Source organism: Somniosus microcephalus, chromosome 6, assembly GCF_052327205.1.
Source record: "Somniosus microcephalus isolate GS21.2 chromosome 6, FLI_Smic_1.0, whole genome shotgun sequence".
In the NCBI taxonomy this organism is placed as follows: Eukaryota; Metazoa; Chordata; class Chondrichthyes; order Squaliformes; family Somniosidae; genus Somniosus; species Somniosus microcephalus.
This window is the reverse complement of record NC_140992.1, coordinates 5,541,220-5,558,173: the sequence shown is the minus strand read 5'-3', so window position 1 is coordinate 5,558,173 and position 16,954 is coordinate 5,541,220. Positions and strand designations below refer to the sequence as shown.

At 44.8% G+C, this 16,954-nt stretch overlaps 1 protein-coding gene across 1 annotated transcript in view; it reads right to left on the bottom strand.

Annotated features, from left to right (window-relative positions):
• Positions 1 to 11,662, bottom strand: part of LOC147115392 (extracellular calcium-sensing receptor-like) — a 45,574-nt gene extending 33,912 nt beyond the window's left edge. The window contains exon 1 of the mRNA XM_085989569.1: positions 11,356 to 11,662. Coding sequence (XP_085845695.1) covers positions 11,356 to 11,662 — 307 coding nt within the window. The remainder of the gene's footprint in view (positions 1 to 11,355) is intronic.
• Between the last annotated feature and the right edge of the window lie 5,292 nt (positions 11,663 to 16,954).

Below are 16,954 nucleotides of genomic sequence, written 5' to 3'. Positions count from 1 at the left end.
ACTAATCTACTGGAATTTTTTGAGGATGTAACTGGTAAAATAGATAAGGGAGAACCAGTGGATGTGGTGTATTTGGACTTTCAGAAGGCTTTTGATAAGGTCCCACATAAGAGATTAGCGTGTAAAGTTAAGGCACATGAGATTGTGGGCAAGGTATTGACTTGGATAGGGAACTGGTTGGCAGACAGAAAGCAAAGAGTTGCAAAAAATGGGTCTTTTTCCGAGTGGCAGGCAGTGACTAGTGGGATACCGCAAGGATCGGTCCTTGGGCCCCAGCTATTCACAATATATATTAATGATCTCGACAAAGGAAGTAGATGTAATATCTCCAAATTTGCAGATTATACAAAGCTGGGTGGGCGTGTGTGCTGTGAGGAGGATGCCGAAAAACTCCAGGATGATTTGGACAGGTTGGGTAATTGGGCAAAAGCATGGCAGATGCAATATAACGTGGATAAATGCGAGGTTATCCACTTTGGTGGCAAAAACAGGAAGGCAGATTATTATCTGAATGGCAATAGATTGGGAGAAGGGGAAGTGCAATGAGACCTGGGTGTCCTTGTGCACCAGTCGCTGAAGGTAAGCATGCAGGTGCAGCAGGCAGTTAAGAAGGCAAATGGCATGTTGGCCTTCATAGCAAGAGGGTTTGAGTACAGGAACACGGATGTCTTGCTGCAGTTGTACAGGGCCTTGGTGAGACCATATCTTGAGTATTGTGTGCAGTTTTGGTCGCCTTATCTGAGGAAGGATGTTCATGCCATGGAAGGAGTTCAGCGAAGGTTCACCAGGCTGATACCTGGGATGGCAGGAATGACGTATGAGGAGAGATTGGGTCGATTGTGCTTGTACTCGCTTGAGCTTTGAAGAATGAGAGGGGATCTCATTGAAACTTATAAAATTCTGACAGGACAGGACAGACTAGATGCAGGAAGAATGTTCCCGATGGTCGGGGAGTCGAGAACCAGGGGACACAGTCTAAGGATAAGGGGTAGGGCATTTAGGACAGAAATGAGGAGGAATTTCTTCACCCAGAGAGTGGTGAACCTGTGGAATTCTCTACCACGGAATTCAGTAGAGGCCAGTATATTAAATATATTCAAGAAGGAGTTGGATATATTTCTTAAGGCTAAAGGGATCATGGGGTATTGGGAGAAAGCAGGGACCGGGTACTGAATATGGATGATCAGCCATGATCGCATTGAATGGCGGAGCAGGCTCGAGGGGCCGAATGGCCTACTCCTGCTCCTATCTTTTCCTTCTTCTATGTTCAGTGTCATTTCGCAACTCCTCAGACAATGAGCAGTCTATTCTCGAAAGCAGCAAGACCTGTACGACATTCAGGCTTGGGCTGATAAGTGGTAACATTCGTGTAACACAAGTGCCAGGCAATTATTGTCTCAAAAAGCGAGCGTCCACCCACCGCCACTTGACTTTGAACGACATTACCATCTCCGAATCCCCCACCTTCAAGATCCTGGGAGCCACCATTGACCAGAATGTTAACTGGACCAGCCACATAAATACTTTGGTAACAAGAGCCGGTCAGAGGTTGGTATTCTGTGGCGAATGCCTCACCCCCTGACTCCCCAAAGCCTTTCCACCATCTATTAGACACAAGTCAAGGTTGTGATGGAATAGTGTCCATTTGCCTGGATAAGTGCAGCTCCAACAACATTCAAGAAGCTCGACACCAAGCCAAAGCAGCTGGCTTGATTGGGGCCCCATTCACAGGCGTTAACATTCACTCCCTCCATCACCAGTATACCATGGCTGCAGTGTGTACCATCTACAAGATGCACTGGAGCAACTCGCCAAGGCTTCTTCGGCAACATCTCCCAAACCCGCGGCCTCTACCACCTAAAACGACAAGGGCAGCAGGCGCATGAGAATACCACCACCTCCAAGTTCCACTCCAAGTCACACACCATCCTCATTTGGAAGTGTATCTCCGTTCCTTCCTCATCGCTGGGTCAAAATCCTGGAACTCCCTCCCTAATAGCACTGTGAGAGTACCTTCGCCACACGGTCTGCAGCAGTTCAAAAAGGCAGCTCACCACCACCTTCTCAATGGCAACTAGTGATGGGCAATAAATGCTGGCCTTGCCAGCGACGCCCACATCCCATGAACGAATAAAAAAAAGTATGTGGCTACTCCAATTAAATTTCTGGTCAAGGGTGACCCCCTGGATGTTGATAGTTAGAGATTCGACGATGGTAATGCTGTTGAAGGTGTTGGGGCGGTTGTTGGAATTTCTCATCTTGGAGAATGCCATTGCCTGGCACTTGTGTGGTGCTTATGTTAATTGCCACTCAGCAGCTGAAACCTGAATGTTGCCCAGGTCTTGTTCCATGCGGGCACAGACTGCTTCGTTATCTGATGAGTTACGAACGGAACAAAGTACTGTGCAATCATCAGCGAATAGTCACAGTTCTGGCCTTAGGATTTTGCAGGAAATATCACTGTTGAAGCAGCTGAAGGTGGTTGAGCCTAGGACTCAACCCTGAGGAACTCATGCAGCATTACCCTATGGCTGAGATGATTGGCCTCCAAAAACTACAGCCATCTTCCTTTATGCTAGATGTGTCTCTAGCAGTGGGGCGAGTGCCCCCCTGATTCCCATTGAGTTCGATTTCACTAGGGCTCCCTGATGCCACACTCGTTCCAATGCTGCCTTGATGACAATGGCAGTCACTCTTACCGACATCTGAGTTCTGCTTTTTTGCCCAAGGCTGAAATGAGGTCTAGATGCGAGTGGTCCTGGCAGAACCCACATTGAACTTCGGTGAGCAGGCTATTGGTGAGTAACTGCTACTTGATAGCACTGGCAACGACACCTTCTATCACTTTGCAGATGATTGAGAGTAGATTGATGGGCGGTAATTAGCTGGATTGTATTTGTCCTGCTTTTTGTGGACAGGACATACCTGGGCAATTTTTCACTTTGTCGGGTAGATGCAATTGTTTTAGCTGTATTGGAACAGCTTGACTAGCGGCATGGATAGTCCTGGAACACAAGTCTTCAGCACCACGGTTGGGATTTTGTCAGGGCCTATAGCCGTTGCTCTGTCCAGTGCGCTCAGACGTTTCTTGATAGCATGTGGAGTGAATCAATGTGGGTGAAGTCTGGCTTCTTTGATGGTGGAGGCCTCAGGAGGAGGCCAAGGTGGATCATCCACTCGGCACTTCAGGCTGAAGATGATTGCAAACGCTTCAGCCTTGTCTTTTGCTGTCGTGTGCTGAGTTCTGTCATCATTGACGGTGGGATATTTATGGAACCTTCCCCTCCTGTTTGTTGTTTAATTGTCAACCACCATTCAAAACTGGATGTGGCAGGGCTGCAGAACTATGATCTGATCTGTTGATAGTGGGATCACTTAGCTCTGTCTATAGCATGTTGTTTCTACTGTTTAGCATGCAGGTAGTGCTGTGTTGCAGATTCCCAGGTTGGCACCTCATTTATAGGTATGGCTGATGCTGCTCCTGGCACACACTTCGGCAATCCTCATTGAACAAGGCTTGGTTCCCTGGCTTGATGGTAATGGCAGAGTGAGGGACATGTCGGGCCATGAGATTACAGATTCCGGGGTAATATATTTTTGCTAATAGTGCCCTCTTAACGGTGGCATAGTGGTTAGCACTGTTGCCTCACAGCGCCAGGGACCCGGGTTCGAATCCGGCCTCGGGCGACTGTCTGTGTGGAGTTTGCATATTCTCCCCGTGTTTGCGTGGGTTTCCTCCGGGTGCTCCGGTTTCCTCCCACAGTCCAAAGATGTGCAGGTTAGGTTGATTGGCTATGATAAATTGACCCTTAGTGTTAGGGGGATTAAATACGTGGGGTTACAGGATAGGGTGGGATATGTGTTGGTGTAGGGGTTACTGGGATCGGGTGGGATATGTGTCGGTGCAGGCTCGATGGGCCGAAATGGCCTCTATCTGCACTGTGGGGTTTCTGCGATTTCTGTGATTCTGTGATTATATAGGCCCTAAACACCTACCTTTTCTGCTTTGGACTATGCGGAAGAAGATCCACAGTAACTTGAATTTTTAAACGGCATTCAACAAATGTCCTCATGTGAATCCCGTCGAGCAATCTAATTTGCTAGGCATATGTGAAAACATGGGTTGCATTGACCGGGATTTGAATAATCAACAAGATGTAGAGTAGTAATCAATGGGAAAACAGTAATAATTTTCAAATTATTTTCAATTTTTAAGCGCTACTGTTCACAATATTCATGAATGCTATGGAGGGGGGTGAAATTGGTCTTCGGTAATAGAGCAAAATTGGAGCTAGCGAAAAATAGGCGTAGTGTAAAACTGGTGGCCAATTCGCTTTTGCACTTTTTGGCTGCCTTCCAATACCAGTTCTCCATAGTCCTTGATTTTACATCGTTTTCCATGGAGCCTGCCAGAGCTGCTGTAAGCTACAAACGTGCATGCTGAGGACCAGAGAGATACTAGCTCCCGGGTCTCATTTCCATATTCAGGCCTGAAAGTGGCAATCAAGAAAGACCATGCTGGCGGGTGGGAGCAGGTATTCGTGAAGTAGGATGCTGCTGCCGTGGACCCGTGGTAAGGGTGCCCAGCAGTGAAGTATGATTCTGAGGAGGGGCATGCTGATTAGAATGGGATGGCAAAGTAGTTGTTAGAGAGGCCCTTGTTCCTTTCTGGGGCCTGGAGGAGCACTCCTGCACCCACTGGCTTACAAGGAAATGTAAACATTTTTAAAGAAGCTTACCCTTCTGTACCTCTTCTGGGCCTCGATCCAGCTCCCGGCAGGTTTGGCCTGGCAGGGAAGCCATCACTGCTCTCCAGTTCAGCCCTCGGGTTAAAATAGTAGATCGGCCCCTCATGACATCATCGGAGCCCGAACTGCAAATTTAAAATGTCCCCGCGGGCTTGGGACGTACATCCTTGCCGCATTGTGACCAGAATTTTATTCAGTTAAATTGCAGCAGGATAGAGTGGGTAAGTGCCCCAATCCAATTTTGGAACCCCCTGTCTGGTTTCCATCAGGTGCGGTAATTACATTCGAAGCCAATATGTGGACAGATAACAAGCAGAAAGGAAGTCGATTCTCTTCAGATCGGGAGAGTTACACAGATGGACTAATATGTAGCAGATGGATTTTAACGTGGAAAAATGTAGGGCAATGCATTTAGAAGCAGGTAGCAGCCATCAGCTATATAACATTAAATTACCAAATGTTGACGGTAGACCAATGAAATAAAGAAATACATTAAAGGGTCCTATGCTAATTTATGTAGTGGGTCTGTGGAATTTCTAATCACCCATTTGGGAGCAATCACACCATAACATTTTAGTGATGCTACCTCTTTAATGGGAGGAGCTGAGTGACAGACGTGAGCTCTTTTTTCTACTGTGGACGTTCTTATGTATCTAGAAGCCTCTCATACCTTCACATGTCCAGGATTTCCCCCGACTCAGTTTAATCTCCAGTATCCATCTGTGGTAAACCACTTTTATCGTTCACTATCGTTACACTATAGTTATCACTGTTATATCGTTACTCTATGGTTATCACTGTTCACACTGTTGTATCACTATACGAGGTCGCCTCTTGTCACGCTGCTATACCTGGGCTGACCACTGCTGACTCCGCCCATGACTCCACCTACCTGCCCAGGTATAAAGGTAGTCGACTGGCTGGCATCCCTCCTTGTTGTATCCGATCACCCACGAGGGTGGGCTCTGTTATTTAGCCAATAAAAACCTATAGTTACTTTCTTAACTCGTCGCTTTTCATTGGATGAATTGATAGGTATATCAATTTTATTGGCTAAATTTTAAAATGTCGACACTTGAGCAGTGAAACGACCAGCCAAACGACCAGCCAAGCGACCAGCCAGACGCCCAGCTACAACAGCCACAGCAGCCGGCCTGGCTGCGAACCCTCAGACCACCGTACCTGGACCTAAACCCACAGGCTGTTTGTGCCTTCAGCACCCAGCATTACAGTCTGGAATCCCTCCTTCGGCAGAACCAGGAAGTTAGAGCTTAATATACGCCCGATGTTCCATCACTTAATTCTACCTCTAATAAAATCTTGGAAACTTAGAAATTTACGGCACAGTAGGAGGCCATTCGGCCTATCGTGCCTGCGCCGGCTGAAGAAGAGCTATCCAGACTAATCCCAGGTTCTAGCTCTTCGTCCGTACCCTGGAAGGTTATGGCACTTCAAGTAAGTAGCCAAGCATTTTTTGAATGTGATGCGGGTTTCTGTCTCTACCAGCTTTTCAAGCAGTGAGTTCCCGACCCCCACCACCCTCTGGTGAACAAAGTTCTCCTCAACTGCCCTCTATTGCTTCTACCAATTACTTTAAATCTATGCCCCCTGCTTATTGACCTCTGTGATAAGGGAAATAGGTGCTTCCTATCTGCTCTATCTAGGCCCCTCATAATTTTATGCACCACAATTAAATCTTCCTCAGCCTCCTCTGTTCCAAAGAAAACAATCGCAGCCTACCCAGCATAGCTAAAATTCTCCAGTCCTGGCAGCATCCTCGTAAATCTCCGTTTTAACTTCTTTAGTGCAATCGCAGCTTTCTTGTAATGTGGTGACCAGAACTGTATGCACTACTCTAGCTGAGGCCTAACTAGTGTTTTATACATTTCTAGCATAATCTCCCTACCCATATATTCTATGCCTCGGCTAATAAAGGAAACTATCCCGTATGCCTTTGTAACCGCTTTATCTACCCGTCCTGCTATGACTAGGATCGCTGGACATGCGCACCAATGTTCCTCTGTGCCTCTACACTTCTCAGTGTCCTACCATTTATTGTGTATTGCCTTGCCTTGTTAGACCTCCTCAAATGCACTGCCTCACACTTCTCCAGAATAAATTCCTTTAGCCAATTTTCAGACTACCTGACCAATCCATTGATATCATCATGCAGTCTATAGCTATTTTACTCAATCTCAACCACACAGTCAATTTTTGTATCAGCTGCAAACTTCTTAATCATGCACCCTACTTTGAAGTCTAAATTATTGATATATACCACAAAAAGCAAGCGACCTAGTAGAGAGCCCTGCGGAACCCCACTAGAAACAGCCTTCAAGTCACAAAAACACCTGTCGACCATTACACTTTGCTCCCTGCCACTGAGGCAATTTTGGATCCAACTTGCTACTTTCCCTTGGATCCCATGGGCTTTTACTTTTCTGACCAACCTGCCAATTGAGACCTTCTCAAATACCTTGCTAAAATCCATATGGACTAAATCAAATGCACTACCCTCATCGACATTCCTCATTACCTCCTCAAAATATTTAATCAAGTGATTCAGAAACGACCTTCCCTTAACAAATCTGTGCTGACTGTCCTTGATTAATGCGTGCCTTTCTGAATTTATATTTTCCCTCTGAATTTTTTCCCAATAATTTTCCCACCACCCAGGTTAGGCTGACTGGCCTGTAATTACGCGGTCCATCTCTTTCTCCCTGTTTAAACAACGATGTAACGTTAGCATTGCTCCAGTTCACTGGCACCACGCCTGTCGCCAGAGACGATTGGAAACTGACGGTCAGAGCCTCCGCTATTTCCTCCCTTGCCAATGTCCCGGGGTGTGGGGGAGGAGATGGATCATTTCAAAACATAACCAACACAGTTATACTGCGACAGTTGCAAATACAACAGCAGATCCAAGATTAGAGGGCGAGCAAGCTGTGAGGTACACAACGTTCTGCAGGAATGGCTACAAGCAACAAGCTGGTCACTGCCAGCTCAGAATTAAAAACTGAGTATAAATCTCAAAGCTTAAAATTGTTACCAGGGCTCTGGTTTTCCTACATTACAACACGACATTGTAACAAATGGTTTTTCCGCCGTTTGGTATTATTTGATTCTTGTGAATCCGAAGCTCCAGTTCCTTGTATGAATGTTGCCTGTTCCAGTTAGAGGATCAGTGAATATTTAATGTAATGTGTGCTCCTACGCCTGGAACCTGGACCTCCTTCTGAGCTACAGATATATGGTTGCCCCAATCTAACTGTGCGTTGCCTGATCATTGAATGCTTAATGCTGACTGAGGGGAGGGATGGTAGCTTCTTACATTCATCAGCACTTACATCCCTCATACACATTGAAACACATGTAGCAGGTGACAAAGTCTCACTAGCAAAAGTGTTAGCATTTATTTCAAATTCAGCATAATTTAGGGCATCACACAAATGGACATTTGTTCAGGAACTTACTGTAACAGTGAACACTATAGGCTGAACGTAATACATAAATTGCTTGTATCTCCAAGGTCCCCCTACCAATGTGTATGTTCAATGTCCCCATACTCAGTGTATATCCCCAAGGCCCCCATACCCAATGTGGGAACGGGCGAGGCGCTTTCACGAGCCTTTTCAGACTTTCTAAAAAGGAAGACTTAATAGTGCCTTTTTTATATCATGGGCATCAATTTAACAGCATAACTTGCTTAAGAGCGAAGTCAACTGGCAGGGGCATGCAAAACTCGTCGGCCCATACCGGGCTGTGTTCAGGAATACCAACCCCTATTCACAATAGCGCACGTGCAGATACCGACCTACTGTCAGAATGCCAAGGCTTTAAAAAAATTACTAAGAGGCCAATTGGCAAGTCGGTTATCTTTTAACATAAAACCCCGAATCTATGGGATCTTTAAAAACTACGGTTCCCGATGTGTAGTAACTTCTTAAGTGTGTCCATTATTATTCCCATCGGTTCCTTTTTCCAACACGCGCGCATTTTAATATGTCAAAGTGAAGTTAAAAGCCAGCATTATACAAGCAAGAGACACTGTTGCGTCAGGAGCATAGGGGAGAAGCAAGTCAAATGGAGCAGCAACTAGACACGTCCCATATTGTATGAAAACTGCTGACAACTAAACGCATTATAGACAGATAGATCTGATTATTATTTTCAATTTTCCATCCCTTCTCAGCTGCAAATCATACGCTTTATCGGGCGGAGTAAAACGTCAGCGAGAAAAGTAAAGCTGCTGACTTGTTAACTGAATCGCCAGTTCTGGGTAGATAACCGGCTGTGTCCCTCGAGGCAGAGAATCCCATCGGTTCCAATGTTGATTCCGTAAATACAGCTGTCATTTTAACGCGTTTTTGACTTTTCAATCTACCGCCTCCTTTCAGTAAAATGGATTTATTTCTGGTTGAAGCTACATTAAATCCCATGCTGTATAATCCACCTATCATGGAAATAAAACCATTCCCCCGATATCGTAACATTTTCTTTAGCCGCATTGTGGAAAAGTTTAATTTCATTGCATTTCCCTGAAGACGGTAGAATATTGATTAGTGATGGATAAGTACAACTTGAAACCTGCATTTATAGTTACTATTACCAGCCGGGCGATGTGATTAATAAGTTACACCCTACGTCACACCAATTGATAGCATTCTTGGTGACAATAAGAAAATATCTGTTTAAAAAAACCGTGGGGTAATTGTGTCTTTTGTCGATAGTGTAAAATGGGCAATTTCGGGTTGGCCACCGGTTATACAACTCTCTTGGGTTGCGTTCCTTTCTAAGTAGAAACGGGAATCGGAAGAGGTGTACAACGGGTGTAGATCCCATTTCGCCCATTTTACACTCTCGCACCAAAGTTAAAATGAGCTCCCCGTCTATTTTGTCAGGTTAAAATGTATGGTGCGTAGACTCCTATTTACTGAATCAACCAATTGGTCAAATGGTTGATGAGATAGATATATCGGGAAGGTTCCGTTTGATGCGGAAGTGTATTTTCCTTACGGCTTTTCAAGTTAAAGTTTACGGAAATGAAAAGTGACCAGAGTTCCTGCCTTTTGCTATGGTTACGGAGTGATTTCAAGACTCAGGATCAATAGCACAACGGAAAACAACAATAGGAATTTATACCGCGCCTCTGACGTCAAAAACTCAATAAGACACTTCACAGACAAGCCTGCCGAACTAACCAGAGTCGTTGGCAAGGCTCGTACATGAATATTGGTCTCAGATAACGAGTCAGAGGGCACATGCCCTGCCGCCCATGTACATACATTCCACACAACGAAGCAGTCCCTTCGGGCGAGGAGGGCATGTGAAGCTGCCAGATAATGGTCATGGGACAAAACAACCACCATCTGGAGAAAGAAGGGTCCAACTGATAGCCCCATACATTCAAAAAGGAAATGTTAATTCACGCAAACGGCACTCGACTCCTGCCTGTCCCCTCAACCGCGCACCCCGCACGCCACCGCGCCCTCACCATGTCCCTCACTGATTAAGCCTTCTACCAGATTTCTTCATTCAAAGCCCCCAAAAGAAAACGAATACTCAAGAAATGTATGCAGAACTTGATATGAACGACCAGACTTTATTTCAGAGAAGAACATATGCTCCAAAAATCACCCTATCATCAAAAACGTTTGAACACTACAACTACCCTTTTTGCCAGCTAACTTACTTGCGTGTGTTCCCAATATACAACTTCACGAGGTGCTTCCTGAGTGTGATATGGTAGAGACAGAGGAGTGGTTGGGATGGTCCCCTGTAGCTTTAAAGCTCTTGTCTCTTGGTAGCAGCTATGCCAAGGGATGCACATCTGTCAGGCTATCTCTTATAATGGTAAGTGATGCAAGATCTACGTTCCCCGTCTGAAAGCATTGGAGAGTTCACAAAGCAGCAGGCTCCATGTAACTCTCCAAAGAGGCAGTGACTTCTGCATCCACTCCTTGCAGCCAATGATACTGGGCAAAGGCTCGGAGGAGCTTCTGTTAGGAACAGGTGTGGGCCATTCAATCCTTTGAACCTGCTCACCAATCAATTAGGGCATGGCTACGCTGCACCATTTACCGCCTTTACGCCATTTCCCTTGATACCCCGATATTACAGAAATATATCGGTCTCACTCTTGCAAGCTCCGTTTGTCCTCAGCATCCATATCATTTTGTGGGAGAGAGTTCCAGATTTATACTGCTCCTTGTGTGAGAAGCGCTTCCTGATTCCCATCAACAATGGCTTGATTCTTATTTTAAGATTACGCCACTTTGTTTAGTATTTCCCCACCAGTGGAAAACATTTCTCTGTATCTATTCTATCGAATCCTTTTAACATTTTAAGCACCTCGATCACATCACCCCTCAATCTTCTATACTCAACGATGTGGTCGGTGTGAGCACAGACCGAATTGTCCCAACCAGGTCCTTGAAGCTCTGTGAAAGTGCCCGGTAAAAGGCATCTATGGCAGCAATGTTATCTGGAATTTATCAATGTCTTTAGAAGCTTTCCTAGTGTCTTGATGTCCCAGACATATCTGGCCTGTCAGTCTCCGTGGTGTTCTGCAGGTGGCAGCAAATTTTCTGCAATCTATTAGAGATACAAGCAATTTTCTCTTCCCATTCCTCCATCTTCTCAACCATATGTATCAAAGCTGTCTCGGCTGCCTGAACATGACATTGATATTCGATGGAAGACATGACCTCTGAACTCTGGGTCCTTGGCTCGTCAACAAAGGGTGGTCGTTTCTCCATTTTCTGTGGATGAAGCACCATCTCCCTCACTTTCACTCCCAGCTCGTCACGGTTACTTGTGCTCAGTGCTTCGCCCGGTGAAAACCCCTCTGACTCAGTTGCAACGTCCTGAAAGTCGGTGCCTTTATCCTCGTGTTTGTACAAGTAAGATGCCATGATGGGTAGGCAATAATGTGGCCGAAGATAAGGCCACGCAGCTAATTTTTCAGTGAAATTGTCTAGTCGGTCATTCTCGTGGCGGGCTACTACCTGAAAGGCATCCCCTATGAAGTGAAACAGAGGATCCTCTTCAGGTACGCATACGACGACATTCCTCCTATGAAAAATAGAGGCTGAGTGTAAATGGCATTGCAATAATCTGCAAAAGAAAACGCATAAAGCTAACAGGATCTATAATAAGCATTTGCTAGCTTTTAAAAAACATCTGAATTATGGGGACCTCTCTAGTTGATGAACATCTCCCCATGCTACGGCTTCTTCTGACATTGCTGTCCTTGTTTCTGCGACACAGAATGTGGTGTTTCCCTTTAACTGGTGAGACAATTATTTCCCTTCTGGCCAGCGGCGGTAAAACTATAAACACCGGTATTATCGTTCCAAACCCTTCCGGTATCGCAAGTGATATCCCCATCAAGCAAAATGCAGCGGTTTGGAGGCAGATTTAATTTGGTGGGCCTTTTTCCAGCTCCCCGTTTACCCGATACTGGAAGTTGAATTCAGCCCAAGCGGCCTATGCCTGGGACCTGCGCAATATAATACTCACCCAACGAGCTAGTCGCCTGAGATAAAATTAATCCTGCCTGCTTAATGGATGGATATGGCGTTGAATTAATCCTCAACGTGTTTTAGGCTGATGGAATATTGGGGACACGACAATACAGTTCCTTCTGGGTCCTCGACCATGTTTATTACTGACCTTCGCAATTTTTCAGGGCTTGGACAATCAACTGCAATACTTGTAACATAGTAATGCTTGAGAAACATCATGCCACTGGTTTACAGGATGTGCGTTCGTCAAGAAACGCATGTTGCGATTTCAAGGCTGAATGACATGATAAAGAAATTTCCCCAAGTTCCACTGCGTTCTTCCTGGAAATTCCTTAGTCAATTTTTGTGCATTGTGTTTAGTATTGGATTTAGTATTGTCAAACCAACGGCAACTGCGTTACCTCCAATGTGCCCTTTAGGTTCAAGGAGGTTGTTGTCGTTAAGCTCTGACGGAGTCTGTGACTCCAGCGGGTCAAAAAAAAACTGTGTATCTAATTATTGTATTTCATTATTATTATTGATTTATTTAATTATATTCAGGAATACTGCATAACCTGTAAGGTGGGGGCTTCCAACTTTAATTAGAGTAGATCCATTTACTTCACTGAACGACCTCACGTACACCTGGATGGGAAATAACAATGATTTACTTTATAAAGTCTGTAGGAGCCTTTTCTGTGAGACGCACACTTCCCTCCCGTGTGCTTAATTGTTACCCGAGCTTTCTTATTCTTACTCTGTCTCTTTGTTTTTCTCATTGTTATTTTACTCTTTCTCTCTTTATGTTAAACTCACCCTGTCTATCTGTGTCATTCGCTTCCTAAATTAAAATCCACCGTTAGTGCGAACTATAGCAAAATATGAGCACTAGCATGAAGTGGCATTTCCTCCCACAAAGACGAATGTTTCATGTACCTTCTAGATCACTGTTACTCTCCAATCGCTATCTGTCTTTTTCTCGCGCTTATTTGACTCCAGAGGAATTAAGGGATATGGGGATATGGCAGGAAAGTGGAGTTGAGATTGAAGATCGGCCATGATCTTATTGAATGGTGGAGCAGGCTCGAGTGGCCGTATGGCCTAATCCTGCTCCTATTTCTTATGTTCTTATATAATATCTCTCTAATCTCTGTTATACTCCCTCATTCTCACTCCGACTCTCTCACTGCTACTGTTGTTTTCACTGCGGAATATTCTTCTAGTTATCTGTAACCGCTGCCTAATTTTCATGTTCAACCACATCCCCGATTAATATGCATAATATATAAAACACTGGATCCAAATGCAGCAAATTACTTTCTTCCCCGACGCACACACATAAACATCACCACAAAGAAATCCGTATTCAGCTATTTGTTGTAGCTTTTACGTTGGTCGTTAGTGATCTCGCAATATTGTGTCAAAATCCCATACTTTGAAAACTTGTTCATAAAAGACGAGGTACATATTCTGCTCTTGACTCTCTTTACCATTTATGTGCATCATTGTCAGTGTGTGGGGCATATCAACTGCGTCCTACAGAGTTCAACATCTTACAGCAGCTATGGAGGACTGAAGTGAGTTGCACATTTTAAAAAGAACGAAATATTCAACTGTGCAAATTATTTAAGTTTATGTTTATACATAGATACATAGATACATAGAGATAGGAACAGGAGTAGGCCATTCGGCCCTTCGAGCCTGCTCCGCCATTCAATGAGATCATGGCTGATCTTCGTCTGAGATCATAGCTGATCTTATCAGTTCAGTACCCCGTCCCCGCCTTTTCTCCGTAACCCTTAATCCCCTTAGCCTTCAGAAATATATCCAATTCTCTCTTGAAAATATTTATTGAATTAGCCTTCACAGCCCTCTGTGGCAGGGAATTCCACAGGCTCACCACTCTTTGAGTGAAGAAATTCTTCCTCATCTCTGTTTTAAATGATTTGCCCGCTATTTTTAGACTGTGGCCCCTGGTTCTGTGCTCCCCGGCCATTGGAAACATTCTCTCTGAATTCAGCCTGTCCAGGCCTGCCATAATTTTATATGTTTCGATGAGATCCCCTCTCAATCTTCTAAACTCCAGTGAGTACAAGCCCAAACTATTTAATCTCTCTTCGTAGGTCATTCCCGCCATTCCAGGTATCAGCCTGGTGAATCGCCGTTGCACTCTTTCCATGGCAAGAACATCCTTCCGCAGATGGGGCGACCAAAACTGTACACAATACTCCAGATGCGGTCTCACCAGCACCTTGTACAGCTGTAGTAAGGTATCCCTATTCCTATACTCGAACCCCCTTGATATGAAGGCCAACATACCATTTGCCTTCTTAATCGCCTGTTGCACCTGCATGCTCTCCTTCAGTGACTGGTGCACAAGAACACCCAGGTCCCTCTGCACTTCCCCATCTCCCAATCTATTGCCATTTAGATAATAATCTACCCTCCTGTTTTTACCCCCAAAGTGGATAACCTCGCATTTATCCACATTATAGTGCATCTGCCACGTATCCGCCCATTCCCCCAACCTGTCCAAATCGCACTGTAGCCTCCTGACATCCTCATCAGAGCCCACCCCTCCTCCTAGTTTAGTGTCGTCAGCGAATTTGGAAATATTGCATCCAATTCCCTGATCCAGATCATTTATATATATTGTGAACAGCTGGGGTCCCAGGACAGATCCTTGCGGCACCCCGCTGGTCACTGCCTGCCACTCCGAAAACGAGCCGTTTATTCCAACTCTCTGTTTTCTATCCGCCAGCCAGTTCTCTATCCACGTTCATACTTTGCCCCCAATCCCATGAGCCTTAATTTTGCATGATAATCTTTTGTGTGGAACCTTATCGAAGGCTTTCTGGAAGTCAAGGTACACCACATCCACTGGCTCTCCCCCATCTATTTTACCAGTTACTTCCTCAAAAAATTCCAGCAGATTAGTCAAACACGATTTACCCTTTGTAAATCCATGTTGACTCTGTCCGATCCTTTCCCCATTTGTCAAGTGCTCCGCTATTTTATCCTTAATAATGGACTCTAGCATTTTGCCCACAACCGATGTAAGGCTTACTGGTCTATAATTCCCTGCTTTCTCTCTACCCCCCTTTTTAAATATTGGGGTAACATTAGCTACCCTCCAATCCACGGGTACTGTTCCCGAGTCAATGGAGTTCCGGAAGATGATCCTTAGAGCATCTGCTATCTCCAGGGCCACCTCCTTAAGTACCCTAGGATGTAGTTTATCAGGCCCCGGGGATTTGTCGGCCTTCAGTCCCCTCAACTTACCCAACACCATATCCCTAGAGATACTAATTTCTGTCAGCTCCTCCCTCCCATTAGTCCCTATGTTTGCCGATATTCCTGGGAGGTTATTTGTGTCCTCCTTTGTGAATACAGAACCAAAGTATGAGTTTAATTGGTCTGTCATTTCCTTATTCTCCATTATATATTCTCCCGAATCGGACTGCAAGGGACCGACTTGGGATTTTACCAGTCTTTTCCTCCTGATATACCGATAAAAGCTTTTGCAGTCTGTCTTTATGTTTGCTGCAAGTTTACTTTCGTATTCTATTTTCCCCTTCCTGATTAATCCCTTTGTCCTCTTTTGCTGTATCCTGTACTGCCCCCAATCTTCCGGTCTGGTGCTTTTTTTTGCCAGTTGATATGCCCTTTTTTTTTATTTTATGCTGTCCCTAATTTCCCTCGTTATCCACGGTTGAGTCACCTTTTTAGGTTTATTTTTATGCCAAACCGGTATAAACATGTTCTGGAATTCTTCCATTCTATCTTTGAATGCTTGCCATTGTCTATCCACTGTCAATCCCCCCAGAAACACCACCCAATCAATCTTACCCAATTCCCGTCTCATACCCTCGTAATTCCCTTTATTTAAGTTCTGGACCTTAGTCTCTGATTCAATTTCCTCACACTCCATCTCGACTGAGAGCTCGATCATATTATGATCGCTCTGACCCAAGGGGCCTCGTACAAGAAGATTGCTGATAGGTCCCTTCTCATTGCATAATACCCAGTCTAAAATGGCCTGATCTCGAGTCGGCTCCTCGACATATTGGTCCAGATAACCGTCCCGAAAACATTCCAGGAATTCCTCCTCCTCAGAATTTTTACTAATTTGGGTAGTCCAATCAATAGGTAAATTAAAGTCACCCATGATGACAGCTGTGCTCTTATCGCACGCTTCTCTAATTTCCCTTTTTATGCCTTCCCTCACCTCCATATTACTATTTGGAGGCCTATATATCACACCCACTAACGTTTTCCTCCCCTTGCTATTTCTCATTTCTACCCATACAGATTCCGTTTCATCCGAGTTAATATCCTTCCTTTCCATTGCATTAATCCCCTCCTTTACCAGCAATGCTACCCCAACTCCCCTACCTTTTTGCCGATCCTTCCTAAATATTGTATATCCCTGGATGTTAAGTTCCAGGATGGCAAATTGAAGGTTGAGCACTTATCATCACATATCAAGTTTGTAGCCATTGTCTGCCATGACATCAGGGAGGAGATGAGAATATGCTTTAATAGAAAACCAACAATCTTTTCTCCATCTCTCCCGCGCCATTTCTGCCAGACTATTTTCACATCTCTGCTTATTACGCCTTGCCATCTTTGATTGTAATCTCATGTTTCTTTTTACCGTCTCTGCCTTCCTTTCTCTTACCTGCTTTGCCTTCTCCGCTG